Here is a 27,700-nt window from a genome sequence, read left to right as displayed (position 1 = left end):
TCGGACTGCAAGCTGTCATCTTTTTCGCTGTCAAGTTCTGCAAAAGCAAGGATAGGAATTACCACACGCTCTGAGCATGTTGCTGTTGGACTGCGGAGTCCCTGCTATTTGCTTCTATCGGTCTGCTGTGTGAGGATAATTTTTTGGGGGGAAATGGCACACCACTCTTTACAATTAGCCATATCTTAATGGGCGTACATTGTTTAACTTTGATTTGATTCTTTGACTTGCTATTTGTTAAACAGGGATGTATCTTTAACATACCCACACTTCCTTTATTATTGGGCACATGGATATATTTGGGGGGGGAGGAGGGGGGGGAGAGAAAAGTACCATGCCTTAAATAAATGTGGCCTTATTCCTACTCAATATTTGTTCTCTGAAAATGGGCCGCCTTGAAATCAAACATTCTAAATTCATGAAGTATATTCTGTTTAGATTTTTCAGTTAAAATGGTTGATTTACGTTCTGGAGCTACCAACATGGATAACTGGCTGGATAATTCAGTAAATGCTTTTATTTGATGGAGTAACGGTGTTTTGTTTATTGCATTGTGTACATCGGACTCGGTTTATTAGCCTCGTGAACGTGGAAGATCCAGATAAATTTTAATTTTGGGCTGTTTGCACTAGATCTAGGTTCCACTGACCACTTCAGTTTACATCGAGTAAACTCTCTCCACTTTCCACACACAGTGTAGGTGATCATTGTATGCCTTGCATGAATGGACTGACAATGTTATTCCGTGAAGTTCACTGGAGATTTGGCAAATTCTTGTAGCTTCCGTGACTTCTTTGCCATTGCTCATATGATATACTGCATATTATGGTACTTTTAATAACCTCTGCTTTATGAATAGCATCTGCTTTCTATTTGCCCGTTTTTGTATAAAGTGGTAGGAATGGGACACGAGGGTTTGATTTACAGTCTGGGCTGTTGTTGTCGATGTTGGTAGCTCTTGGAATATTTAATGTGAAGAATTCAGTAGCTTAGCTTGAAATTTGTTCTGTTCACGTGAAGATCGGAAGACAATCATTTCAGGTTAAATTTTAAGATCTTGAAATGTGGTATAATATTGCTGTTAATCCTGAGGTTGGTCATGTTTAATCTTCTAAATGATTTCAGTTGTGTAAAATAACTTCTGTTCGCGCTTTCAGGTTGGGACGGTATGTTACTGAGTTGTAAGGGATTGAATTAACTTCAGTGTTAACCTGGAGAGATATTGCACTTGAGTGGTCAAAGTCACATTTGAGTATCGCCAAACAGGTTACAGATATTTGGTAGCCAGTGGAGAGTATTTTATTTTGAATGGTGGAAGATAGTCGAGTCTAAGTGCAGCCTCCCAGCCATCACGCACCAAAACCCTCTGCTTTTCATAGCTTTGCAAAGTAGCGCCAAAGGTTATAAGGGTTGTCCAGCCCATGTGGTATCAATTAGGAAGTTGGGTGGATTGTGACTAATTAGTTCCTGGAGTAAAAAAATTAGCAAAGCTTGAAGCTCTGAAATTGCACACTCGTGTCAAACCTCCCATCCACCATCCCTCCTGTAGCTAGTGAAGTGAAGGTTAACCATACGGGTGTCTTTGCATCTTTTAATATAGCAGAGGTGCCAATCCATTATCTGGATAATCAGAGTATTTTCTGAATGCTTCAGGCATGCGAATATCAAATATCTAAACTGACGTGGCAACATCCAGGCTAATGCCCCCTTCTTCTAGTAACTTGTTCCCATTGCTGCACTTGGAGTGTTTTTTTGTGTGTGTGTGTTACTTGAGACCAAAGGGACTGTCAATTTTTATTTTATGCAGCTTTGTACATCTTTTAACAACCCTGTCGGATTAAGTTATGAGTGAAGCCTATTTGAGTGTACTAAGAGTCTGGAGATTGCAATCAGCTATTGGGGGTCTGATCATCCATGTTGCTTTTTCACCCGCTTTAATGTATTGCACTGAAATGTTCACTGTACAGTACCTTGTAGATGTACCTGCAGATTATCTCGCTGTCATCCGGGTATGGGTGATCAGGATTTGCACTATATTGAGGCTTGAATTGGATTTGGATTAAAGTGCCTTAAAGGAGAACTTGCAAGCCATTAACTTAAATTATGGCCAAAAATGTAATTGGAGGATTGGGGGAGGACAAATGAAGAAAAAAGTGTAATTTTATAAAGTGTTTTGGAAGTGCTTAGTTCAGACCCCCATGCTCTTCACTTGCCAAAGTGTGACGTAATGTGTAGAACCTGAAGCATTTTACGGATGCCTGCTTTACCCTGATATCGTGGGGTGTCTAAACCCTTCACTATCTTAAGAACAGAATGCCTAACCATACCAACCAATAAAGTTCATGTTTTAATTATTTGTTTCTGGTGTTATTGAACGCTTGCTTGGTTCCTTGCAAATGTCACGAAAATCAGTCAATAGACAATAGGTGCAGGAGTAGGCCATTTGGCCCTTCGAGCCAGCACCACCATTCAATGTGAACATGGCTGATCATCCACAATCAGTACCCCGTTCCTGCCTTCTCCCCATATCCCCTGACTCCGCTATCTTTAAGAGCCCTATCTAGCTATAGAAACATAGAAAATAGGTGCAGGAGGAGGCCATTCGGCCCTTCAAGCCAGCACCGCCATTCTTTGTGATCATGGCTGATCGTCCCGTATCAACCCGTGCCTGCCTTCTCCCCATATCCCTTGACTCCACTTGACTCTCTTGAAAGCATTCAGAGAACCTGCCTCCACCGCCCTCTGAGGCAGAGAATTCCACAGACTCACCACTCTCTGTGAGAAAAAGTATTTCCTCGTCTCCGTTCTAAATGGCTTACCCCTTATTCTTAAACTGTGGCCCCTGGTTCTGGACTCCCCCAACATCGGGAACATGTTTCCTGCCTCTAGCGTGTCCAAACCCTTAATCTTATATGTTTCAATAAGATCCCCTCGCATCCTTCTAAACTCCAGAGTGTACAAGTTCAGCCGCTCCATTCTCTCAGCATATGACAGTCCCGCCATCCCAGGAATTAACCTTGTCAACCTACGCTGCACTCCCTCAATAGCAAGGATATCCTTCCTCAAATTAGGGGACTAAAACTGCACGCAATACTCCAGGTGTTGTCTCACTTTGGCCCTGTACAACTGCAGAAGGACCACTTTGCTCCTGCTGTCTAAAGCGTCCCAACACGAAACATGACCCATCCTTTTTCTCCAGAGATGCTGCCTGGCCTGTCTGAGTTACTTCAGCACTTTGTGTCTTCAATTTATTGTTAATGGTTTATTATTTCACATATAGCACGATACACTGGAAAAGCTTTGGCATCAAAGATTTTTTTTTTCCACCTACCCATGTTCCTCCCCAATCAGAAGAAGGGTCGCAATCCAAAACGTCACCTACCCATGTTCTCCAGAGATGCTGCCTGACCCGCTGAGTTACTCCAGCTCTGTGAAACGTCACCTATCCATGTTCTCCACAGATGCTGCCTGACCCGCTGAGTTACTCCAGCTCTGTGAAACGTCACCTATCCATGTTCCCCAGAGATGCTGCCTGACCCGCTGAGTTACTCCAGCACTTGATTTCAAAAGTTAAAACATTCCATAAAATTACTCAGAAGTGACCACGCTGCATTGAATGGGGGAAATTAAGAACTGCAGATGCTCATTTGCAAGAAAAGTGCTACAGTAACTGATGATGGGTCCTGGCCCAAATATTCACCTATCCATGTCCTTCGGAGGTATGAATATTGACTTCTCCCTTGCTTTCCCACTCTCTCTATCCCTTCCCCCGTCCTAGTTCTCTGACTGTCCTCCTGATTAAATGTTATCTTTGTATGCTGCCTTGCCAACTTCCCCGAGCTACCAATGATCGATGCTACATTTTGTTTGATCTTCGTCCCCTAAGATGTCTAGTTTCAAAACCCTTACCGTTCCATATCCCTGCATTGACTCTCAGTCTGAAGAAGGGTCTCGACCCGAAACATCACCCATTCCTTCTCTCCAGAGATGCTGCCTGTCCCGCTGAGTTATGCCCCTGTCCCACTTAGGAAACCTGAACGGAAACCTCTGGAGACTTTAAGCCCCACCCAAGGTTTCCGTGCGGTTCCCGGAGGTTTTTGTCAGTCTCCCAACCTGCTTCCACTACCTGCAACCTCCGGGAACCGCACGGAAACCTTGGGTGGGGCGCCAAGTCTCCAGAGGTTTCCGTTCAGGTTTCCTAAGTGGGACAGGGGCTTAACTCCAGCATTTTATGTCTCCAGTGTAAACCAGCATCTGCTGTTCCTTCTTACACACATCCTACTGAGAAACTCCAGCACTTTATTGGGGGTATTTTTGCTCTGCAGTTAATAATGTTTTTTTTTCCTCTTCCAGCTGCCCTGCTTTTATTTTTGATTGTATGCAGTTTTTCTGTCTTGCATCCCTTGCAATTATTTCTGATTTAATCTGTAATCTTTCAGCTCCAGGATGAGACTGAGATGTCCCGAGTTCTCCGTTTCTGGCAATAATGCTTCCATCACCTTATTGTGAAGTCTAGTTGGGACCTGTGTTAACAAATAATTAAGCTGAGAACATGCAGAACACATCACATGAAAACAATTTGGATAATTCTCATGACATGAGTGTTGGTAGCAGAATTAGGCCATTTGGCCCATCGAGTCTACTCCCGTTCAATCATGGCTGATCTATCTTTCCCTCTCAACCCCATTCCCCTGCTTTCCCCATAACCCCTGACACCTGTACTAATCAAGAATCTGTCAATCCCCTGTTTTGTTGAAGGACTTCTGGCATTTCGTGCAGCATGTGAACCCGATTTGCGACTTGTAAACTTAGTTTAGTTTAGAGCAGGGGCCTCCAAACTTTTCAGCTTGAGGGCCATGTTATATATTCGGCACATTTTTGCGGGCCATAGGAAATATGAGGAATTGTCAGTTTTATAAATTTAATGGAAGAGAGAGAGAGAGAGAGAGAGATAGCGTGAGCAGTTAGAGAGAGATAGAGGCAGAGAGAGAGAGAGAGAGGGGGCAGAGAGCAACGATCGCACGTTACAACACGCGCCTGCCCCATTCTGACCGCTGGCGCCGAACCACCCCCCCCCCCCATCCCATTGCACCCTTCTTCACGTGATGTCTCGGCTCTGACAATTCGAGGGATCTATCCGGTAACAACACTGGGCAGCTGTGCTCCTCGAATCGACTCGACGCCTAACTGACACACGCTCCGTCCGTCCTGCGCTGAGCTTGCTGCGGGCCGGATAAAATCTCGTGGCGGGCCGGATGTGGCCCGCGGGCCATAGTTTGGAGATCCCCTGGTTTAGAGAAACAGGCCCTTCGGCTCAATGACCAGTGATCCCCGCACAATGACACGATCCTACACACACACACACACACACACACTAGGGACAATATTAACAATTCTACCAAACCAATTAACCCACAAACCTGTATGTCTTGGGAGTGTGGGAGGAAACCGGAGCACCCAGAGAAAACCCACGCATGTCACGGGGAGAACATACATAGAAACATAGAAAATAGGTGCAGGAGTAGGCCATTCGGCTCTTCGAACCAGCCATTCAATATGTTCAAGGCTGACCATCCAAAATCAGTACCCCGTTCTGGCTTTCTCCCCATATCCCTTGATTCCCTTAGCCCCAAGAGCTAAATCCAACTCTCTTGAAAACATGCAATGAATTGGCCTCCACTGCCTTCTGTGGCAGAGAATTCACCTTCACAACTGAGTGAAAAAGCTTTTCAAATTGTTTGTTTCAATAAGACCCCTCTCATCCTTCTAAATTCCAGCGAATACAAGCCCAGTCGACCCACTCTTTCATAATTTTTCAGTCCCGCCATCCCGAAAATTAACCTGGAGAACCTACGCTGCACTTCCTCAATAGCAAGAATGTCCTTCCTCAAATTAGGAGACCAAAATTGCACACAAAACTCCAGGTGCGGTCTCAACAGGGCCCTGTACAAATGCAGTAGGACCTCCTTGCTCCTATACTCAAATCCTCTCGCAGTGAAGGCCAACATGCCATTAGCTTTCTTCACTGCCTGCTGTACCTGCATGCTTACTTTCAGTGACTGATGTACAAGCACACCCAGGTCTCGATGCACCTCCCCTTCTCCTAATCTGACATCGTTCAGATAATAATCTGCCTTCCTGTTCTTGCCACCAAAGTGGATAACCTCACATTTATCCACATTATACTGCATCTGCCATGCTTCTGCCCACTCACCCAACCTATCCAAGTCACCCTGCAGCCTCATAGCATCCTCCTCACAGCTCACACTGCCACCCAGCTTGGTGTGATCCGCAAATTTACAGATTTAATTCCCTTGTCTAAATTGTTAATATATGTTGTAAACAACTGGGGTCTCAGCACCGAGCCTTGTGGCACCCCACTAGTCACTGCCTGTCATTCTGAAAAGGACCCGTTAATTCCTACTCTTTGCTTCCTGTCTGCCAACCTGTTCTCTATCCACCTCAATACCCTACCCCCAATACCATGTGCTCTAATTTTGCACACTAATCTCTTGTGTGGGACCTTGTCAAAGGCTTTTTGAAAGTCCGCATCCGCTGGCTCTCCCTTATCCATTTTACTTGTTACATCCTCAAAAAATGCCAAAAGATTAGTCAAGTATGATTTCCCCTTCATAAATCCATGCTGACTTTGACCGATCCTGTCACTACTTTCCAAATACATCTTTAATAATCAACTCCAGCATCTTCCCCACTACCGATGTAAAGCTAACAGGTCTATAATTCCCCATTTTCACTGACCCACCACACCTGTGGGAACTGTGTCCAGGTGCAGCTCCTCAAGGACTGTCAGGGTGGTAATGCTGGTTAAAGAGGAGATTACCGCAATAGCAAGGAGAGACATCAGCTTGGATGCTGTAGAATCTGTATGGGTAGAACTGCGAAATAGCCACGGGCATAAAACACTTGTTGGAGTGGTATACAGACCACCACACAGCAGTAGGGAGGTTGGGGATAGCATCAAGCAGGAAATTAGGGATGCGTGTGGCAAAGGTACAGCGGTTATCATGGGTGACTTTAATCTACATATAGATTGGGACAACCGAACTGGTAGCAGCACTGAGGAATTCCTGGAATGTATACAGGATGGGTTTGTTAAACCAATAGGTAGAGGAGCCGACTAGAGGGCAGGCCATCCTAGACTGGGTATTGTGTAATGAGGAAGGATTAGTTAGCGATCTTGTTGTGGAAGGCCCCTTGGGCAACAGTCACCATAATATGGTGGAATTCTGCATTAGGATGGAGAGTGACATGGTTAATTCATAGACTAGGGTCCTGAACATGAATAAAGGAGACATTGAAGGTATGAGACGGGAATTGGCTAGGATATTATGGGGAACAAGGAAATGGCAGATGAGTTGAACAGGTACTTTAGATCTGTCTTCACTAAGGAGGACACAAACAATCTTCCTGATGTACTAGTGGCCAGAGGATCTGGGGTGACGGAGGAACTGATGGAAATACACATTAGGCAGGAAATGGTGTTGGATAGACTGATGGGACTGAAGGCTGATAAATCCCCAGGGCCTGATGGTCTGCATCCCAGGGTACTTAAGGAAGTGGCTCTAGAAATCATGGATGCATTGGTGATAATTTTCCAATGTTCTATAGACTCAGGATCAGTCCCTGTGGATTGGAGGGTAGCTAATGTTATCCCACGTTTTAAGAAAGGCGGGAGAGAGCTGCCATCACAAGTTTAAATATTTAAAATAAATTAAATACACAACGGATCCAAGTGGAGCATCCTTGCCTCAGCTGCCTCGCAGAAGCCTCTTGAGCCACTTTACCTCACCAAGGCCGCTCGCAACAGGTCACTGCCCTAGACCAGGATTTAATTTTATCTAATCAAGTCAACTATCCACACAACTAATTAGGATGTCTCAGCCAATCCACTCACTCGCTGGTCTGGCTGCTGCACCTCCTCTGCGACCTTCAAAATAGTTCTGTACAAACTCTGTACAGACAGCACCCGTAGTCAGGATCGAACCCAGGTCTCTGGCGTTGAGGCAACAAATCTACCCTGCACCTCCGTGCCGCCCGAAACCGCTTGGGCTGCGAACAGTTCGGGGTTGCGCAGCGGTAGAGTTGCTGCCTCACAGCGCCGGAGACCCTGACTACGGGCGATGTCTGTACGGAGTTTGTACGTTCTCCCCGTGACCTTTCTCCGAGATCTTCGGTTTCCTTCCACGCACCAAAGGCGCACAGATTTGTAGGTTATCTGGCTAGGTATAATTTTAAATTGTCCCTAGTGTGTGCAGGACAGTGTTAGTGTGCGGGGATCGCTGGTCGCCGCGGACTCGGTGGGCCAGTTTCCGCGCTGTATCTCTAAACTAAACTAGTTCACAGGAACTGTGATCATTTTGTAACATCAGTTTTCAAGTAATTCAGGGCGATATTTTGGAATGTACCGTATAAATATAATTGCTGCTGACAAAGTCATCATAACAATAGACAATAGGTGTAGGAGTAGGCCATTCGGCCCTTCGAGCCAGCACCGCCATTCAATGTGACCATGGCTGATCATCCCCAATCAGTACCCCGTTCCTGCCTTCTCCCCATATCCCCTGACTCCGCTATCTTTAAGAGCCCTATCTAGCTCTCTCTTGATAGTATCCAAATAACTGGCCTCCACCGCCCTCTGAGGCAGAGAATTCCACAGACTCACAACTCTGTGTGAAAAAGTGTTTCCTCGTCTCCATTCTAAATGGCTTACCCCTTATTCTTAAACTGTGTGGCCCCTGGTTCTGGACTCCCCCAACATCGGGAACATTGACAACCTCAATTATGGCAGGCAGGATCCAGGGCTTGAATGCAGAATCAATATTGATTGAAAGGATTTTATGATATGTCTGTTGCTCACCGTTTTTGGCCTCTGTATTCTCTTTCCTCCACAGCCGACGGTTCCACTGGCATCAGTCGTCTTTGGGTCAGTGGTCAAACAGCGTTGCAACTGCTCTCTGGAGAGCGTAAGTGACTGAGTTCGAAAGTGAGTCTGCGTTCCAGTGCCTAAGTAAGGGATACACAGGTAGCCAAAAGTTTACATCCAAAGTTTCCTTTGTATTAGACCAGGGGGTGGGGAACCTGCGGCCTTAAGGCCCACATGTGGCCTTCTAGGCCATTAAGTGCGGCCTTTTGAATGAATCCAAATTTGTAGAACAAATCCTTTTATTTTTATTTTATTAATATGTTTTTGTTTGTCTTTTATTATTTTTTATTTTAATCTTAAAATGAACGTATTTAAAATACCAAAGAGTAAAAGAAGATTCAACAAAATAGCCCTCCCCGACTGACGGCCACAATTAAAACATTAGTAAGTCATGAGGGCTATTTTAATACCTGTTATGCTCATGATTTAGTTCTCGAATGTACGTTAACCTCCCACAAAAAGCAGTCACAACAAAGTCATTAAAAGGTTAATTAACTTTAGAATCAACAAATGTTTTTCATTTTCTTTGATAGGTATTTTTTTTACAAAATAATGTACATTTTGAAGTACATCGAATTGAAGTTTCTTGGATGTGGCCTCATTAGATTACAGCTAACTTAATGTGGCATTCTAACATAGAAACATAGACAATAGGTGCAGGAGTAGGCCATTCGGCCCTTCGAGCCTGCACCGCCATTCAATATGATCATGGCTGATCATCCAACTCAGTATCCTGTACCTGCCTTCTCTCCATACCCCCTGGTACCTTTAGCCACAAGGGCCACATCTAACTCCCTCTTAAATATAGCCAATGAACTGGCCTCAACTACCTTCTGTGGCAGAGAATTCCACAGATTCACCACTCTCTGTGTGAAAAATGATTTTCTCATCTGGGTCCTCAAAGATTTCCCCCTTATCCTTAAACTGTGACCCCTTGTTCTGGACTACCCCAACATCGGGAACATGAAAAGGTTCCCCACCCATGTATTCGACCAAGGAGTCCACACTATTCACGGCCACACCACCGCACTTCTAATATGATGGCAAGGAGTTAGAGGTGGTGCAGCGGTAGAGTTGCTGCCTCACAGCGCCAGAGACCCGGGTTCCATCCCGACTACGGATGCTGTCTGTACGGAGTTTGCACGTTCACCCTGTGAACTGCGTGGGTTTTCTCCGGGTGCTCCGGTTTCCCCCCCACACTCCAAATACGTACAGGCTTGTAGGTTAACTGCTTTGTAAAATTGTAATCTCTCCCTAGTGTGGGTAGGACAGTGTTAGTGTGCGGGGTAATCGCTGGTTGACGCGGGCTGAAGGGCCTGTTTCCACACTCTATCTTTAAAGTGTTTCCTCCCACATCCCAAAGACATGAGGGTTTCACAAGTTCACAGGTTATCGGAGTAGAATTAGGCCATTCGGCCCATCGAGTCTACTCAGCCATTCAATCATGGCTAGGGTTGCCAACTGTCCCGTATTAGCCGGGACATCCCGTATATTGGGCTAAATTGGTTTGTCCCGTATGGGACCGCCCTTGTCCCGTATTTGACTCCTACTACTCGGGTCGAGGGGACTGTCGGGTCAGAGCGCCACGTCCAGCCCCCGCCACACCCGTCCCGATGTAGTGCAGCCCGTGGAGTGCAGCAGCAGCAGCAGCAGCAGCACCTCGCCCGTGGCCCCGTCGGTCGGCAGCCCGGCCAGCTGTCCAACCTTCGCTTACCGCCGACACCACCACCACCCCTCCTTCTCATGGCCGATCATCGGTTCATGAGTTGGATGGAGTGGCGGACTTGGCCCCCGGGCCAAAACTCCTCAGCTGGCCCGCCGGCTGGGCTTTGTGTGCAGTCCAGCACCCGGGGCCAACTCATCATTCACCCTAATCGGTCAACGAATTGCCGTCGGGAATTTGTCCCGTATTTTGACCTTTTGCCCCTTATTTGGGAGTGAGAAAGTTGGCAACCCTAATCATGGCTGCTCTCTCCCTCCTAACCCCATTCTCCTGCCTTCTCCCCATAACCCTCAACACCCGTACTAATCACAAATCTGTCAATCTCCATCTTAAACATACCCACTGACTTGGTCTCTACTGCCCTCTGTGGCAATGAGTTCCACAGATTCACTACCCTCTGACTAAAGAAGTTCCTCCTCACCTTTCTAAAAAAGAGTGCCCTTTTATTCTGAGGCTGTGACCTCCAGTTCTAGATTCTCCCACCAGTGGAAACATCCTCTCCACATCCACTCTATGCCTTTCATTGTTATGTAACTTTCAATGAGGTCCCCCCTCAACCTTCTAAACTCCAGTGAGCACAGGCCCAGCGCCGTCAAACGCTCATCGTATGTTAACCCACTCATTCCTGGGATCATTCTTGTAAACCTCCTCTGGACCCTCTCCAAAGCCAGCACATCCTTCCTCAGATATGGGGACCAAATTTGCTCACAGTATTCCAAATGCGGCCTGACCAGCGCCTTATAGAGCCTCAGCATTACATCCCTGTTTTTGTATTCCAGTCCTCTTCATATAAATGCTAGCATTGAATTGCCTTGGGTTGTAGGTTAACCAACCTCTATAGATTTCCTCTAGTATGTACAGAGTGCTGGAGTAACTCAGCGGGTCAGGCAGCATCTGTGGAGAACATGGATAGGTGACGTTTCACAGAGGGCTGGAGTAACTCAGCGGGTCAGGCAGCATCTGTGGAGAACATGGATAGGTGACGTTTCACAGAGTGCTGGAGTAACTCAGCGGGTCAGGCAGCATCTGTGGAGAACATGGATAGGTGACGTTTCACAGAGTGCTGGAGTAACTCAGCGGGTCAGGCAGCATCTGTGGAGAACATGGATAGGTGACGTTTCACAGAGTGCTGGAGTAACTGATGATGCTGCTGGCCTTGCCGAGTCAGCGTGAGGTGTAGATGGAGCCAATGGAAGGGAGGTCGCTCTTTGTCCCCCAATAACCCTTTTTTGCTTAAGTCCACCCTCCACCACCTCCAGTTTAAATTCCATTTAGAATAATTTTGGAGGACCAGGAAACCAAGAACCAAGAGGTTGGTTTGTGTGATGGTCTGGGCTGCGTCCACAATTCGCTGCAATTTCTTGCGGTCTTGGATGGAGCTGTTCCCAAACCATGCTGTGATGCATCCTGGATAAAATGCTATGTGTGGCGCATCTGTAGAAGTTGGTGAGAGTTGTAGGGGACATGCCGAACTTCCTAAACCTTAAGGAAGAAGAGGCGTTGGTGTGGTTTCTTGGTGGTTGCTTCAATATGGGTGGTCCAGGAGAGGTTGTTGGTGATGTTGACTCCTAAGAAGCTTTAACTGAGCCAGGATGAACATATAACATCTTCATGTTATAGAAACATAGACAATAGGTGCAGGAGTAGGCCATTCGGCCCTTTGACCCTGCACCGCCATTCAATATGATCATGGCTGATCATCCAACTCAGTATCCTGTACCTGCCTTCTCTCCATACCCCCTGGTACCTTTAGCCACAAGGGCCACATCTAACTCCCTCTTAAATATAGCCATTGAACTGGCCTCAACTACCTTCTGTGGCAGAGAATTCCAGAGATTCACCACTCTCTGTGTGAAAAATGTTTTTCTCATCTCGGTCCTAAAAGATTTCCCCCTTATCCTTAAACTATGACCCCTTGTTCTGGACTTCCCCAACATCGGGAACAATCTTCCTGCATCTAGCCTGTCCAACCCCTTAAGAATTTAGTACGTTTATATAAGAACGTGGGTTTGCAAAGAAATGTCTCAAAGTTAAAGAATGAATGGGCATTCCTCCTCACTCAACTCTACACATTACAAGTAAAAATACCTGGCAAAATGTTTCTGAAACTGCATGCACTGGAATGCAATGATGCCGATTTCCTCAACGCACCAGATGTCGTTTCTTGGAAAAGAGAAGAAACTAGTATTAATCGAACAATAAAACTGTCCCAAAACCTCCATTCCCTGCACTTACATGAGCCTGTCTAAAAGTCTCATAAATGCCACTATCTCAACCACCTGGTCGTCCTTGTACACCGGTCACTGAAAGTTGGCTTGTAGGTACAGCAGGCCGTGAAGAAAGCCAATGGAATGTTGGCCTTCATAACAAGAGGATTTCAGGAAAAGGAGTAAAGAGGTTCTTCTGCAGTTGTATAGGGCTCTGGTGAGGCCACATCTGGAGTATTGTGTACAGTTTTGGTCTCCTAATTTGAGGAAGGACATCCTTGTGATTGAGGCATTGCAGCGTAGGTTCACGAGATTGATCCCTGGGATGGCGGGACTGTCATATGAGGAAAGATCGAAAAGACTAGGCTTGTATTCACTGGAGTTTAGAAGGATGAGGGGGCGTCTTATAGAAACATATAAAATTATAAAAGGACTGGGCAAGCTAGATGCAGGAAAAATGTTCCCAATGTTGGGCGAATCCAGAACCAGGGGCTACAGTCTTAGAATAAAGGGGAGGTCATTTAAGACTGAGGTGAGAAAAAACTTTTTCACCCAGAGAGTTGTGAATTTATGGAATTCCCTGCCACAGAGGGCAGTGGAGGCCAAGTCACTGGATGGATTTAAGAGAGAGTTAGATAGAGCTCTAGGGGCTGGTGGAGTCAAGGGATATGGGGAGAAGGCAGGCACGGGTTACTGATTGGGGACGATCAGCCATGATCACAATGAATGGTGGTGTTGGCTCGAAGGGCCGAATGGCCTCCTCCTGCACCTGTTTTCTATGTTTCTAAATGAGGTAGATAGTCGCTCAGGACCGCTCTCTAGGTGATAGGATGGTTCAGTTGCTAAAAGATTACATTTGAAATGAAAGACTTTAAATTAAAGGCATTTTCATTTAGTCTTGAGTTAAGACTGGTTGGGCTGCATTTGGAGTATTGCGGGCAGTTCTGGTCACCCCACTAAAGGATGGATGTGGAGGCTTTGTAGAGGGTGTGGAGGAGTGTTACCAGAATGCTGCCTGCATTAGCGAGTTTCAGTTACAGGGAGAGGTTGGATAAACTAGGATTGTGTTCTCTGGAACGTCAGAGGTTAAGGGGAGACCTGATAGTAGTACAGTGCATTCCGAACGTATTCAGACCCCTTCACTGTAATGTTACATTACAGCCTTATTTTAAAATGGATTCCATTCTTTTTTTTTAATCATCAATCTATACACAATTGCCCAGAATGAGGGTGTTTAGAAATTTTAGCAGTGTAATTAAAATGAAATAACTGAAATATCACATTTACATAAGTATTCAAACTCTTTGCTATGACACTCAAAATTGAGCTTAGGTTCATCCTGTTTCCATTGATTATCCTTGAGATGTTCTACAACTTGGAGTCCACCAGTGGTAAATTAAATTGATTGGACATGATTTGGAAAGGCACACACCTGTCTATATAATGTCCCACAGTTGACAGTGCATGTCAGAACAAAAACCAAGCCATGAAGACGAAGGAATTGTTCATAGACCTCCGAGACAGGATTGTGTTGAGACACAGATCTGGGGAAGGGTATAAAACAAGTTCTGCAGCATTGCAGGTCCTGAAGAGCACAGTGGCCTCGGTCATTCTTAAATGGAAGAACTTTGGAACCACCAGGACTCTTCATAGAGCTCGCTGCCCGGCCAAACTGAGCAATCGGAGGAGAAGGGCCTTGGTCAGGGAGGTGACCAAGAACCCGATGGTCACTCCGACTGAGCTCCAGAGTTCCTCTGTGGAGATGAGAGAAACTTCCAGAAGGACAACTATATCTGCAGCACTCCACCAATCAGGCCTTTATGGTAGCGTGGCCAGACAGAAGCCACTCCTCAGTAAAAGTCACATGACAGCCCGCTTGGAGTTTGCCAAAAGGCACCTAAAGGATTCTCAGACCATGAGAAACAAGATTCTCTGGTCTGATGAAACCAAGATTGAACTCTTTGGCCTGAATGCCAAGCGTCACGTCTGGAGGAAACCAGGCACCGCTCATCACCTGGCCAATACCATACCTACGGTGAAGCATGGTGGTGGCAGCATCATGCTGTGGGGATGTTTTTCAGCGGCAGGAACTGGGAGACTAGTCAGGGTCGAGGGAAAGATGAACGGAGCAAAGTACAGTCTGCAGTTCCCTTTTGAACAAAGTACAGAGAGATCCTTGATGAAAACCTGCTCCAGAGCGTTCTGGACCTCAGACTGGGGCAGAGGTTCACCTTCCAACAGGACAACGACCCTAAGCACACAGCCAAGACAACGCAGGAGTGGCTTTGTGACAAGTCTGTGAATGTCCTTGAGTGGCCCAGCCAGAGCCCGAACATCTCTGGAGGGACCTGAAAATAGCTGTGCATCGACGCTCCCCATCCAACCCGGCAGAGCTTGAGAGGATCTGCAGAGAAGAATGGGAGAAATTACCCATATACAGGTGTGCCAAGCTTGTAGCATCATACCCAAGAAGACTTGAGGCTGTAATCGCTGCCAAAGGTGCCTCAACAAAGTACTGAGTAAAGGATCCTCGGACTATCGTGACCCTCGGACTATCTTTGATCGGACATTACTGGACTTTACCTTGCACTAGATGTTATTTCCTTTATCATGTATCTGTACACTGTAAATGGCTCGACTGTAATCATGTACAGTCTTTCCGCTGACTGGTTAGCACGCAACAAAAAGCTTTTCACTGTACCTCGGTACACGTGACAATAAACTAGACTGAACTAAAGGGCAGAGCAAGCTGATGTCAAAATGACCTGTCCAGCACAAGTTTTTCCATGTTTTCTAAACTAGGAATGTTAGTAAAGATCCCAAAATGAATTTTAAAAAATGTCTTACCTACTTAGCCATGTACAGTCTTTCTGCTGACTGGATAGCACGCAACAAAAAGCTTCTCACTGAGCCTTGGTACACTTGTCAATAAAATAACCGATCAAACTAGCTAAATCAAGTGAACGAGAACAAGCGAGGCAAAATGGCGCAGCGGTAGAGTTGCTGCCTCACAGCGCCAGAGACCTGGGTTCGATCCTGACTATGGGCGCTGTCTGTACGGAGTCTGCACGTTTTCCCCGTGACCTGCGTGGGTTTTCTCCGGGATCTCTGGTTTTCTCCCACATTCCAAAGACGTACAGGTTTGTAGGTTAATGGCCTTGGTATCAATTGTAAATTGTCCCTAGTGTGTGTGTATGTAGGGTAGTGTTAGTGTTAGGGGGAATCGCTGGTCGGCACGGACTCGGTGGGCCGAAGGGCCCGTTTCCGGCGCTGTATCTTTGAACTACACTAAACAGTTTGTCAAATAACGGAGTATAGAGTTGCATTACCTGCATTGTTGCTGACGGATAATGCAGCCTCAAAGTTATGCACCTGGCTTTGCAATTCGTCAACCCTCTGGAAGGCATCGAGCTTCAGGCTGCGCTCATGTGACAGCTGACCGCGTAGCTGAGGAGAGACAGCAAACTGGTTACTGCGCACAGCAGGCCCTAGGCGGTAGAGTTGCTGCCTCACAGCGCCAGAGACCCGGGTTCCATCCCGACTACGGGTGCTGTCTGTACGGAGTTTGTACCTTCTCCCCGTGACCTGCGTGGGTTTTCTCCGGGATCTGCAGTTTCCTACCACACTCCAAAGGCGTGCAGGTTTGTAGGTTAATTGGCTTGGTGTAAATATAAATTGTCCCGAGTGCATGCAGGATACTGTTAGTGTGCGGGGACCGCTGGTCGGCATGGACCCAGTGGGGCGAAGGGCCTGTTTCCGCGCTGTATCTCGAAACTAAGCTAAACAGATTCACAGAATGCTAACCTCCCCCGCCAATCTGTGTTTTCCTCCATATTTCATCATCGTAAAGCATGAAAACAGGCCCACTGGCCCACACCGACCAGCGATCACCCATTCATAGAGTCATACAATGTGGAAACTGGCCCTTCGGCCCAACTCGCCCACACTGGCCAACAATGTCCCAGCTACACTAGTCCCACCAACCTACGCTTGGCCCATATCCCTCCCAAACCTAACCATATAACCATATAACAATTACAGCACGGAAACAGGCCATCTCGGCCCTACAAGTCCATGCCGAACAACTTTTTTCCCTTAGTCCCACCTGCCTGCACTCATACCATAACCCTCCATTCCCTTCTCATCCATATGCCTATCCAATTTATTTTTAAATGATACCAACGAACCTGCCGCCACCACTTCCACTGGAAGCTCATTCCACACCGCTACCACTCTCTGAGTAAAGAAGTTCCCCCTCATGTTACCCCTAAACTTCTGTCCCTTAATTCTGAAGGTCTGTCCTATCCATGTACCTGTCTAACTGTTTCTTAAACGATGGGATAGTCCCAGCCTCAACTATCTCCTCTGGCAGCTTGTTCCATACACCCACCACCCTTTGTGTGAAAAAGTTACCTCTCGGATTCCTATTAAATCTTTTCCCCTTCACCTTAAACCTATGCCCTCTGGTCCTCCATTCCTCTAGTCTGGGCAAGACAGGTACATGGATCGGACAGGTTTAGAGGAATAGGGACCAAGCGCAGGCAGGGGGGACTAGTATAGCTGGGACATGTTGGCCGGTGTGGGCGAGTTGGGCCGAAGGGCCCGTTTCCACATTGTATCACTCTATGACTCCATGAATGGGTGATCGCTGGTTTGTGTGGACTCAGTGTAGCATTGTTACAAATCCCTGCCATCAGTGGCGCTCTTGATCAGCTCACTGCCTGTGCGTGCGACACGAGAGGCTGTGGGGAGGGTTAGTAAAATGTAGGTTTTTATTGGTTGTCAGGGAAGGATTTCCTCACAAAACAAGCTTATGAGGAAATTTCGTTCTGAGATCCCATTCGCGTTTTAAAAAAAAGAAAAAAACGCTGTTTAACTATAGAATCTGGATGAAAATCATCAGATTAAAACTCCTTAAATCACGTATCGCAAGTTCAAGACAGAGCAAAAGGTATGTACTGTTTGGCGTTTATTTAACATCTTACCCTTGTAAGATTGTTAAGGGTTTGGACACGCTAGAGGCAGGAAACATGTTCCCGATGTTGGGGGAGTCCAGATCCAGGGGCCACAGTTTAAGAATAAGGAGTAAGCCATTTAGAACGGAGACGAGGAAACACTTTTTCTCACAGAGAGTTGTGAGTCTGTGGAATTCTCTGCCTCAGAGGGTGGTGGCGGCAGGTTCTCTGGATACTTTCAAGAGAGAGCTAGGTAGAGCCCTTAAAAATAGGGGAGTCAGGGGATATGGGGAGAAGGCAGGAACGGGGTACTGATTGTGGATGACCAGCCATGATCACATTGAATGGCGGTGTTAATGGCCTACTCCTGCACCTATTGTCTATTGTCTATTGTCTACCCTGATTTCATGTTAATCTGATGATCCAAAATATGTTATTTAGGCACCGATATCGGCCGTGTCCTGTCTGACTGTACGCAAAATCATGGCGGCGGCCACAAACCGATCTCTGTCTTAATCCACAAACATCCACTCTCAAGATAATCAAAATCATTATTTTTTGCACAATCATGTCATAAGAACATCTAAATTATCTATATTTTGTGTAATTGTCTATCCATGATCAATATTTTCATACTAAATATCTGACTAAAAGCTATGTAGTGCGGAGGTTTTTAGTCAGATATTTAGTATGAAAATATTGATCATGGATCATTTTTAAGAAAGTCATGTCAACTTTTATGTCAATTGATTGTCCACGATCACAGCTTTTGTGTTAAGTTAATGGAAAAGCAATGGGGAACAAGATGCTGATTTCCGAGTATGACAATGACCATAACTTTTTTTATACTGAAGATATGGAACTGAATTAGGTATCAAATTAAAGTTATTTTTATGCTTTATCTGATTGGATTAATTACAGGTTTGATTTTGAAAATCTCAAAATTTTGGAACATTCCTACTCAGTGGCTGTTTTCATGCTTTACGATGCTGAAAGGTCGGTGGGGGCGCTGCAAGCCGGCGCCGTCAGCAGCGTGTCCGTTTTTTGTTTTTTTAGTATGTTTTAATGTATGTTTTTAATGTTCCTCGGTGTGTTTTGTGTGGGGGGTGGTGTGGGGGGGGTGTGGGGGGGGGGGGTGAGGGGGAAACCGCTTTGGTCGCCTCCTCCACGGAGAGGCGACTTTTTCCAGGTCGCCTCCCCCGTGGCCTAACATCAAGGATCGGTGCGGCATTTCCCGGAGACGCGCCCGGGGCTTCAGCGGCGGGCGCAGCGTGGACTCGGCGTGGAGCGGGCGAGCCCTCGCTGGGGCTCGCCGGAGGGGAGCGCTCCGTTTCGCTGGCCCGCGGCAGCCGGCAGCCTAAAGCCGTGGTCTGCAGAGCTCCAGCTGGCGCGGCGTCCGCAGCCCGGGGACCCGGGGGAAAAAGAAGCTCCGAATGACGGCCCACGGCCAACTTCTACCGCGGACCCGGCATGGACTTACCATCGCCCCTGGAGGGGAGCTTCGACCGCCGGCCCTGCGGTCTGCGGTGCTTCTGGCTGCGGTGCAAATTTTAAATCTACGACCGCCGGCTTGCGGCCTACACCAGCCTGAAGCCGCGGTCTCTGGTGTGGAAGAGCCGATCCGGGACTTACCTTGATCTTTACCTTGTCCTTTTATCATCTGGACGCCCGCAGCGACGGCTGCGGAAGGTTGAGGTCCCGATCACGGGGGGAAATGGAGGAGGACTGGCCAATTTCTGTCTTCCACAGTGATGAATGCTGTGGTGGATGTTTGTGTTAAATTTTTATTGTGTATTGTGTGTTCTTTATTATTGTACCGCTGCTGGCAAATTCATTTCACTTGCACTTTATGTGCAATGTGACGAATAAAACTGATTGATTGATTGATTGAAATATGGAGCATTGAGCTCCACGCTATATCACTCTATGTCTGGAAGTGAAGAATCGTCCGTACCTGTTTGATCTCCTTGCTGATTTTACTGTGCTGCATCTGGGCGTGTTTGCAGGTGTTTTCCAGCTGGGCGTTCAGCGTGTTGAGCGTGTGCTCCTTGAGCTGCACCTCCTGCAGGCACTGCTCCACGCTGGATGTTCTCACACGCTCCAGTTGCTGCCGACTCTTCCACTCCTCAGCTGCACGGTGCCGGTACTCCCTCAGCAGCCGCTTCTACCCTCAATGAAATCAGCACAAAGATACGGCGGCATGGTTAGTCTAAAGATAGACACAAAGGGCTACTTTGTGTTTGGCACCTATTTGCATAGTTATAACCATATAACCATATAACAATTACAGCACGGAAACAGGCCATCACGGCCCTTCTAGTCCGTGCCGAACACTTACTCTCCCTAGTCCCATCTACCTGCACTCAGACCATAACCCTCCATTCCTTTCCCGTCCATATAACTATCCAATTTATTTTTAAATGATAAAACCGAACCTGCCTCCACCACTTCCACTGGAAGCTCATTCCACACAGCTACCACTCTCTGAGTAAAGAAGTTCCCCCTCATGTTGCCCCTTAAACTTCTGTCCCTTAAGGTCTTATCTGGCAGACAGAACTATGTGTGTAAGCCTTGCTGGTTTTGAATCCTCCTCCGCTCCTCTGTCATACGGGGTTCCACAGGGCTCAATTTTAGGGCCCCTGCTTTTCTCACTGTACTTTACTTCCTCTGGGTTCCATTCTTAGAAAGCATGGCATCTCTTTTCATTGTTATGCTGATGATAGCCAACTATATATGCCGCTGAGGAAGGAAGACGCCTTTTCTGTCAAATCACTTCTGCTATGTCTTGATGACATTAAATCCTGGATGGCCCTAAACTTTCTAGGATTTAATGAAAAGAAGACAGAGGTGATATTGTTTGGTCCCAATGACTGCCGTGAACCTCCCCTTGTTGACTTGGGTCCCCTGGCACGGTATGTGAAGCCAACAGTTTTGAACCTGGGTTTTAAGATGGACAGTGATTTTAAATTAGATCATCAAATAGGCGCGGTGGTTAAGTCCAGCTTCTTTCATTTAAGGCAGCTGGCAAAGGTGAAGCCCTTTATCACGTCTAGGCTGGATTACTGTAACGCACTCTATTTTGGAGTTGCTCGATCTTCCCTGGCTCGTCTCCAGTTGGTTCAGAATGCTGCTGCTCGCCTTTTAACTGGAACTCGTAAGAGGGAGCACATAACGCCAATTTTGGCCTCCCTCCACTGGCTCATATTCGGCCAGTGACCCCTCTTCTTGACCAACTACTTTCGAGTTCATTTTAAGACTCTTTTATTTGTTTTTAAATCTTTAAATGGCCTCGCCCCGCCTTACCTCTCTGAGCTGCTTCATCCCTACCCTCCTGCCCGGTGCCTCAGGTCAGCTGATCAGCTGCTCCTGGAGGTACCGAGGTCTAAGCGGAAGCTCAGAGGGGATAGAGCCTTCTCTGTTGCTGCTCCGGCACTATGGAACACTCTGCCGTTGCACATCAGACAGGCCCCCTCACTGTCCATCTTCAAAACCAATCTTAAAACCCATTTCTATTCCTTGGCTTTTGACCCTGCATGAGACTTTGCTCCTGTTTTAGTGTTTTTAATGTTTGTTTTTAATTGTTTTTACTCCCTCTTTTAATGTTTTTATTGTCGTGTAATAAATTTTTGTCGATGATTAATCATGTACAGCACTTTGTTGCAACAGTGGTTGTTTTTAAAGTGCTCTATAAATAAAGTTATTATTATTATTATTATTATTAATTCTCAAATCATGCCCTCTTGTTTGAATCTTCCCTACTCTCAGTGGGAAAAGCTTATCCACGTCAACTCTGTCTATCCCTCTCATCATTTTAAAGACCTCTATCAAGTCCCCCCTTAACCTTCTGCGCTCCAAAGAATAAAGACCTAACTTGTTCAACCTTTCTCTGTAACTTAGTTGCTGAAACCCAGGCAACATTCTAGTAAATAAGTTATGTAGATTTGCATGACATCTCTAAATGCATGAATTGTACTCGCCTCTTATCTCCTACATTCCAACTAATCATTACATTTATTTTATCACCTTAATTCCACATGACACATCTGTTTTGTTCATCTATATTACTAAAACTCTCATCTTCTCTGTGTGTGTGTGTACGTACGTGCAAGTCATGCCCTGAATTACGCCAAAACCGTACACGATAGCGCTACAATTTTTGGACCATTGTCCTGTGGTGTGGTGTATCGTTTCGTTCAGATTGATGATATATTTTACAAGATATTCACATTTTTAACTTTACATAATCCAGTTTGAGAAAGAATCACCTGAACTTGCAGTGGCAGTTAGTAGCTATGACTTCACAATGGGATCTCATTTACATAAACTGCCCGTGAACAGTGCTCCACCCGACAATGACATCACAATGGGATCTCATTTACATAAACTGCCCATCAACAGTGTTCCACCCAGTGCAATGAGAGACTTGTTACATTGTTGTAAGGAGAGGCAGGGAGTGGGGGGGGGAGGGGGGGAGGAGAACTGTTATTTAAACATAGTGTTCAGTGAGGGAGTGGGGTAGGGGAGAGGTGAGGAGTGGGGGAGTAGGGAGAAAGAAGGAGAGGAAGGGGGTAGGGAGGGGAGAGGGGGTTATGGAGGGAGGGACTGACTGAGGGTGGGGGAAAGGAGAGGGGGGGGGAGAGGTGAAGGAGGGAGTGGAGGAGGAGAGGAGGAGAGGAGGAGAGGGGAGAGAAGAGTGAGGGTGAAGAGGGGGAGGGAGTGTTGGGGGATGTGGGGAAATCAGCCACGCCTGCACAGTTAGGGGCTATGGGTGAGTGGTGGAATATTGCGTTGGGCGAACGGCTTGCGTTGGGGGATCGGGTGAGTGGTGGAATATTGCTTTGGGGAACGGGGCCCAACGGGTCCCACTTGGTCTAGTAAATGAATAAATATATGGCTGAAGTAATGATTGCGGGTTCGTATTTGTGAAGCTGCATGACAAATGGGCGGAGAAAAAGACACAGAGTGCTGGAGTAACTCAGCGGGTCAGGCAGCATCTGTGGTGAACATGGATAGGTGACGTTTCACAGAGTGCTGGAGTAACTCAGCGGGTCAGGCAGCATCTGTGGAGAGAAGGAATGGGTGACGTTTCGGGTCGAGACTGTAGTTCGAGGTGCTCCCTGTTTATGTGTGGGGTGCGATGCAGAGATGGGGATTGAGTACCTCCTTCTCCAGCTCGTTCTTTATCCTCTCGTTCTCGGACTGGGACCGGCACAGGGCCCTCCTCAGCGCCACCAGCTGCTGCTGCAGGACAACCTTCTCCTCCTCCGCCAGCATCTTAACGTTGAGGTAATCCTTCTTGCTTTGAATACCTTCCTGCTCACACACAATGGACGAGAAAGTGTCAACTCTGCTCATGGGCTGCCTTTTTATTCGGTAAAAGAGCGACTGTGAGAGAGTTAGAGTGAGAGAGAGAGAGAGTAGGAGAGGGAGAGCAAGAGGGTGAAGTTCATAAGATCATTAGTGATAGGAGAAGAATCAGGCCATTCGGCCCATCAAGTCTACCCCGCCATTCAATCATGGCTGATCGATCTCTCTCTCTCCTAAACCCATTCTCCTGCCTTCTCCACATAACCCCTGACACCCGCGCTAACCAAGAATCCATCCATCTCTGCCTTAAATATAGCCACTGACTTGGCCTCCACAACCTCATGTGGCAATGAATTCCACAGATTCACCACTCTCTAACTAAAGAAATACCCTTTCTCTCCTTCTACTAGTGGGAGAGTCTAGGACCAGAGGGCACAGCCTCAGAATTAAAGGACGTTCCTTTAGGAAGGAGATGAGGAGGAATTTCTTTAGCCAGAGGGTGGTGAATCTGTGGAATTTATTGCCACAGGAGGCTTTGGTGGCCAAGTCAGTGGATATTTTTAAGGCAGAGTGATAGATTCTTGATTAGTACGAGTGTCAGGGGTTATGGGGAGAAGGCAGGAGAATGAGGTTTGGGAGGGAAAGATAGATCAGCCATGATTGAATGGCGGAGTAGACTTGATGGGCCGAATGGCCTAATTCTGCTCCCGTGAGTTGTGACCTCTTGTCCACTCTGCCTCACCTGCTCCAAGGCTGTGCAGGACCTTTGAAACTGCTCCTGCCTCGCAGTCAGTCTCCAGTAGTTGAGAGTTCTCAGTTTACAAACCAATCCCTGTAGCTGGCTGTTCTCTTCCCGCAAGGACTGGAGATGATCTTGCTGAGAAAAGAGAAAGGAAATAGAGGTTTAGGTTTACTTTAGCGATACATCGAGGAAACAGGCCCTTCTGCCCACACCGACCAGCAATCCCCTGTCCAGGGGGAGTGCCAGGGGCTACGGGGAGAAGGCAGGAGAATGGGGTTAGGAGGGAGAGATAGATCAGCCATGCTTGAATGGCGGAGTAGACTTGATGGGCCGAATGGCCTTATTCTGCTCCTATCACATGAATTTAGAAGGATGAGAGGGGTGGGAGATTGCAACCTTCACGTGGTCCGCCCTGTTTCGACGAATGCAATCAGCCTGGCGTGCACAATCAAATAAGATCAAATAGCACAAGTTGTCCTACAACTTTAGGCTGTGCACGCCATACGCAAGAAGAAGAAGGAGAAGGATGAGAGGGTATCTCATTGAAACATATAAGATTGTTAAGGGCTTGGACACGCTAGAGGCAGGAAACATGTTCCCGATGTTGGGGGAGTCCAGAACCAGGGGCCACAGTTTAAGAATAAGGGGTAAGCCATTTAGAATGGAGACGAGGAAACACTTTTTCTCACAGAGAGTGGTGAGTCTGTGGAATTCTCTGCCTCAGAGGGCGGTGGAGGCAGGTTCTCTGGATACTTTCAAGATAGAGAGAGATAGAGCTCTTAAAGATTGCAGTCAGGGGTGAATACGTGTTCGGCACGGACTAGAAGGGTCGAGATGGCCTGTTTCCGTGCTGTAATTGTTATAAGGTTATATGGTTATATATGGGGAGAAGGCAGGAACGGGGTACTGATTGGGGATGATCAGCCATGATCACATTGAATGGCGGTGCTGGCTCGAAGGGTTGAATGGCCTACTCCTGCACCTATTGTCTATTGTCTAATGAATTTACGACTACTTCAATCCTACACACTAGGGACAATTTACAGAGGCTAATCGACCTACAAACTTGCCTGAAATATGCTGCCAAGGATGTAGAGAAGCAGGTATGATAATATTATATTAGACATCTGGACAGACATGTCAACCTTTCCCTACACACTAGGAGCAACTTATGGGCCAATTAACCTACACACCTGCACATCTTTGGGAATGTCGAAACATGAGCACCCGGAGAAAACCCACGCAGGTCACCGGGAGAACGTGCAAACTCCGTACAGACAACGCCCGTAGTCAGGATGGAACCCGGGTCTCTGGCGCTGTGAGGCAGCAACTCTACCGCTGGGCCACCTTGCTGCCATGTGTACTAAGTTACAATGGAAAGCTTTGTTTTGCATCCTATCCACTTAGATCAGAATACATTTAAGTCAAACTCGAGTACAATAGGTAGAGCAAAGGGGAGATACAGAGTGCAGAATATAGTTCTCAGCATTGTAGCGCATCAGTTCCACAGACAAAGTCCAATGTCCGCAATGGGGTAGAGGTGAATCGGACAGGACCCTAGCGTTCAGAACGCCTGATAACAGAGGGGAAGAAGCTGTTCCTGAACTGTTCATGAGTGGGGTACCGCAGTGACTAGTGGGGTACCGCAAGGCTCGGTGCTGGGACCGCAGCTATTTACAACATACGTCAATGATTTAGATGAAGGGATTCAAAGTAACATTAGCAAATTTGCAGATGACACAAAGCTGGGTGGCAGTGTGAACTGTGAGGAGGATGCTATGAGGATGCAGGGTGACTTGGACAGGTTGGGTGAGTGGGCAGATGCATGGCAGATGCAGTTTAACGTGGATAAATGTGAGGTTATCTAATTTGGTGGCAAAAGCAGGAAGGCAGATTACTATCTGAATGGTGTCAAGTTGGGAAAAGGGGGAAGTACAACAGGATCTGGGGGTCCTTGTTCATCAGTCAATGAATTTAAGCATGCAGGTACAGCAGGCAGTGAAGAAAGTGAATGGCATGTTGGCCTTTATAACAAAAGGAGTTGAGTATAGGAGCAAAGAGGTCCTTCTGCAGTTGTACAGAGCCCTAGTGAGACCACACCTGGAGTATTGTGTGCAGTTTTGGTCCCCTAATTTGAGGAAGGACATTCTTGTTATTGAGGGAGTGCAGCGTAGGTTCACGAGTCAGGGAAAATGGGGTAACTCAGCGTGTCACCGAGTGCTGGAGTAACTCAGCGGGTCAGGCAGCATCTGTGGAGAACATGGATAGGTGACGTTTCACAGAGTGCTGGAGTAACTCAGCGGGTGCAGCAGCATCTATGGAGCTAAGGAAATAGGCAACGTTTTGGGCCGAAACCCTTCCGGGTTTCGGCCCGAAACGTTGCCTATTTCCAGAAGGGTTTCGGCCTGAAACGTTACCTATTTCCTTAGCTCCACAGATGCTGCTGCACCATAATTCAGCGGGTCAGGCAGCATCTGTGGAGAACATGGATAGGTGACGTTTCACAGAGTGCTGGAGTAACTCAGCGGGTCAGGCAGCATCTGTGGAGAACATGGATAGGTGACGTTTCACAGAGTGCTGGAGTAAAGGGTCTGTCTCACTTGGGCGTCATTTGCACGTTACGTAGGTGGCGCGCGAAGATTTTGTGAATCCCAAAATCCTGGGACGGCCCGCGCGTAACTGCCTACGTCACCACGCACCATGCGCGCGTAATGCACGCCATGTGTGCATCACCTGCGCATCACGACGCGTAAATGAGTCCTTGATAAACAGATGGTTGAAGATGTTTCGAGTCGGAACCTTTTGTCAGAGTAAAGGTAATATCGGGGTTGCCATGGAGATAAAGTGATACGGTGTGGAGAAAGACCCTTCGGCCCAGCTTGCCCACACCGGCCAACACGCCCACATCTGTTGCCATGGTTGCATTGACCTCTGGATTGCCAGGGTTTGACCGCTGTAAAGATCAGCGGGTGAGCAAGCTCGCTTACCCGTTCCAGGTTCCCCCTCAAATCATCGTCGCTTTTAGTCGAGCCAGCCTTCCTCTTGAGAAGAATCATGTTCTCCACTCCGTTCTTCCGCACCTCGCTGATCAGCCTGCAGGCCGCCTTGTTCATGTTGACGTGGTATTCGTCCAGCTTTTGCTGTCGTCGTGGTGACAAGTGGGGTGATGAGAACAGGCCCATCGGCAACACACACACACACACACACACACATACACACACACACACACACACACACACACACACACACAACCGCGACCCTCCCTCCCTCCCTCCCGAGATACCACCGCAACGGAGCCCGCCCGGAGACGAGGAAAAAATAGTTTTAGCTTGAGAATTCCAATCTAAGCCTCACGGGAAAGAAGGGATGCAAAACTGAGCACTCTGCGAATTAAACATGAACTAATGCCTATACATTTTCTTGCTCTATGTAAAGTGTCCTTGAGTTGCTCATAATTCACTGTTCAGTCTTCCTTACCAATCAAATACTTGAAGAGGGAGAATGAACATAACCAAAGTGCTTTAGCACTTTCAAAACCAAAGGCAAGGCAGCTCGCTTTAGCACTTTCAAAACCAATTAGTTAATACTCTGTGGAGTTCAGAAGGATAAGAGGGGATGCTATTGAGTTAGTGCAACGTAGGTTTACAAGGTTAATTCCCGGGATGGCGGGACTGTCATATGCTGAGAGAATGGAGCAGCTGGGCTTGTACACCCTGGAGTTTAGAAGGATGAGAGGACTTCTTATTGAAACATCTAAGATTGTTAAGGGTTTGGACACACTAGAGGCAGGAAACATGTTCCCGATGTTGGGGGAGTCCAGAA

The 27,700-nt window shown here is 47.0% G+C and overlaps 1 protein-coding gene across 1 annotated transcript in view; it reads right to left on the bottom strand.

The window, feature by feature from the left end:
- Positions 1–4,409: 4,409 nt before the first annotated feature.
- Positions 4,410–27,700, bottom strand: part of LOC116973790 (coiled-coil domain-containing protein 162-like) — a 64,316-nt gene continuing 41,025 nt past the window's right edge. Inside the window, exons 13-19 of the mRNA XM_033022096.1 lie at positions 26,866–27,018; positions 23,879–24,013; positions 22,990–23,142; positions 19,784–19,993; positions 16,204–16,321; positions 8,879–9,024; positions 4,410–4,523 (exon numbers count right to left, since the gene is read on the bottom strand). Of these exons, the coding sequence (XP_032877987.1) occupies positions 4,410–4,523; positions 8,879–9,024; positions 16,204–16,321; positions 19,784–19,993; positions 22,990–23,142; positions 23,879–24,013; positions 26,866–27,018 (1,029 nt within the window). The remainder of the gene's footprint in view (positions 4,524–8,878; positions 9,025–16,203; positions 16,322–19,783; positions 19,994–22,989; positions 23,143–23,878; positions 24,014–26,865; positions 27,019–27,700) is intronic.

Source organism: Amblyraja radiata, chromosome 5 (assembly GCF_010909765.2).
Source record: "Amblyraja radiata isolate CabotCenter1 chromosome 5, sAmbRad1.1.pri, whole genome shotgun sequence".
Taxonomy (NCBI): Eukaryota; Metazoa; Chordata; class Chondrichthyes; order Rajiformes; family Rajidae; genus Amblyraja; species Amblyraja radiata.
Note: the sequence above shows the minus strand (reverse complement) of the source record. Positions and strands in the feature narration are given on the sequence as shown.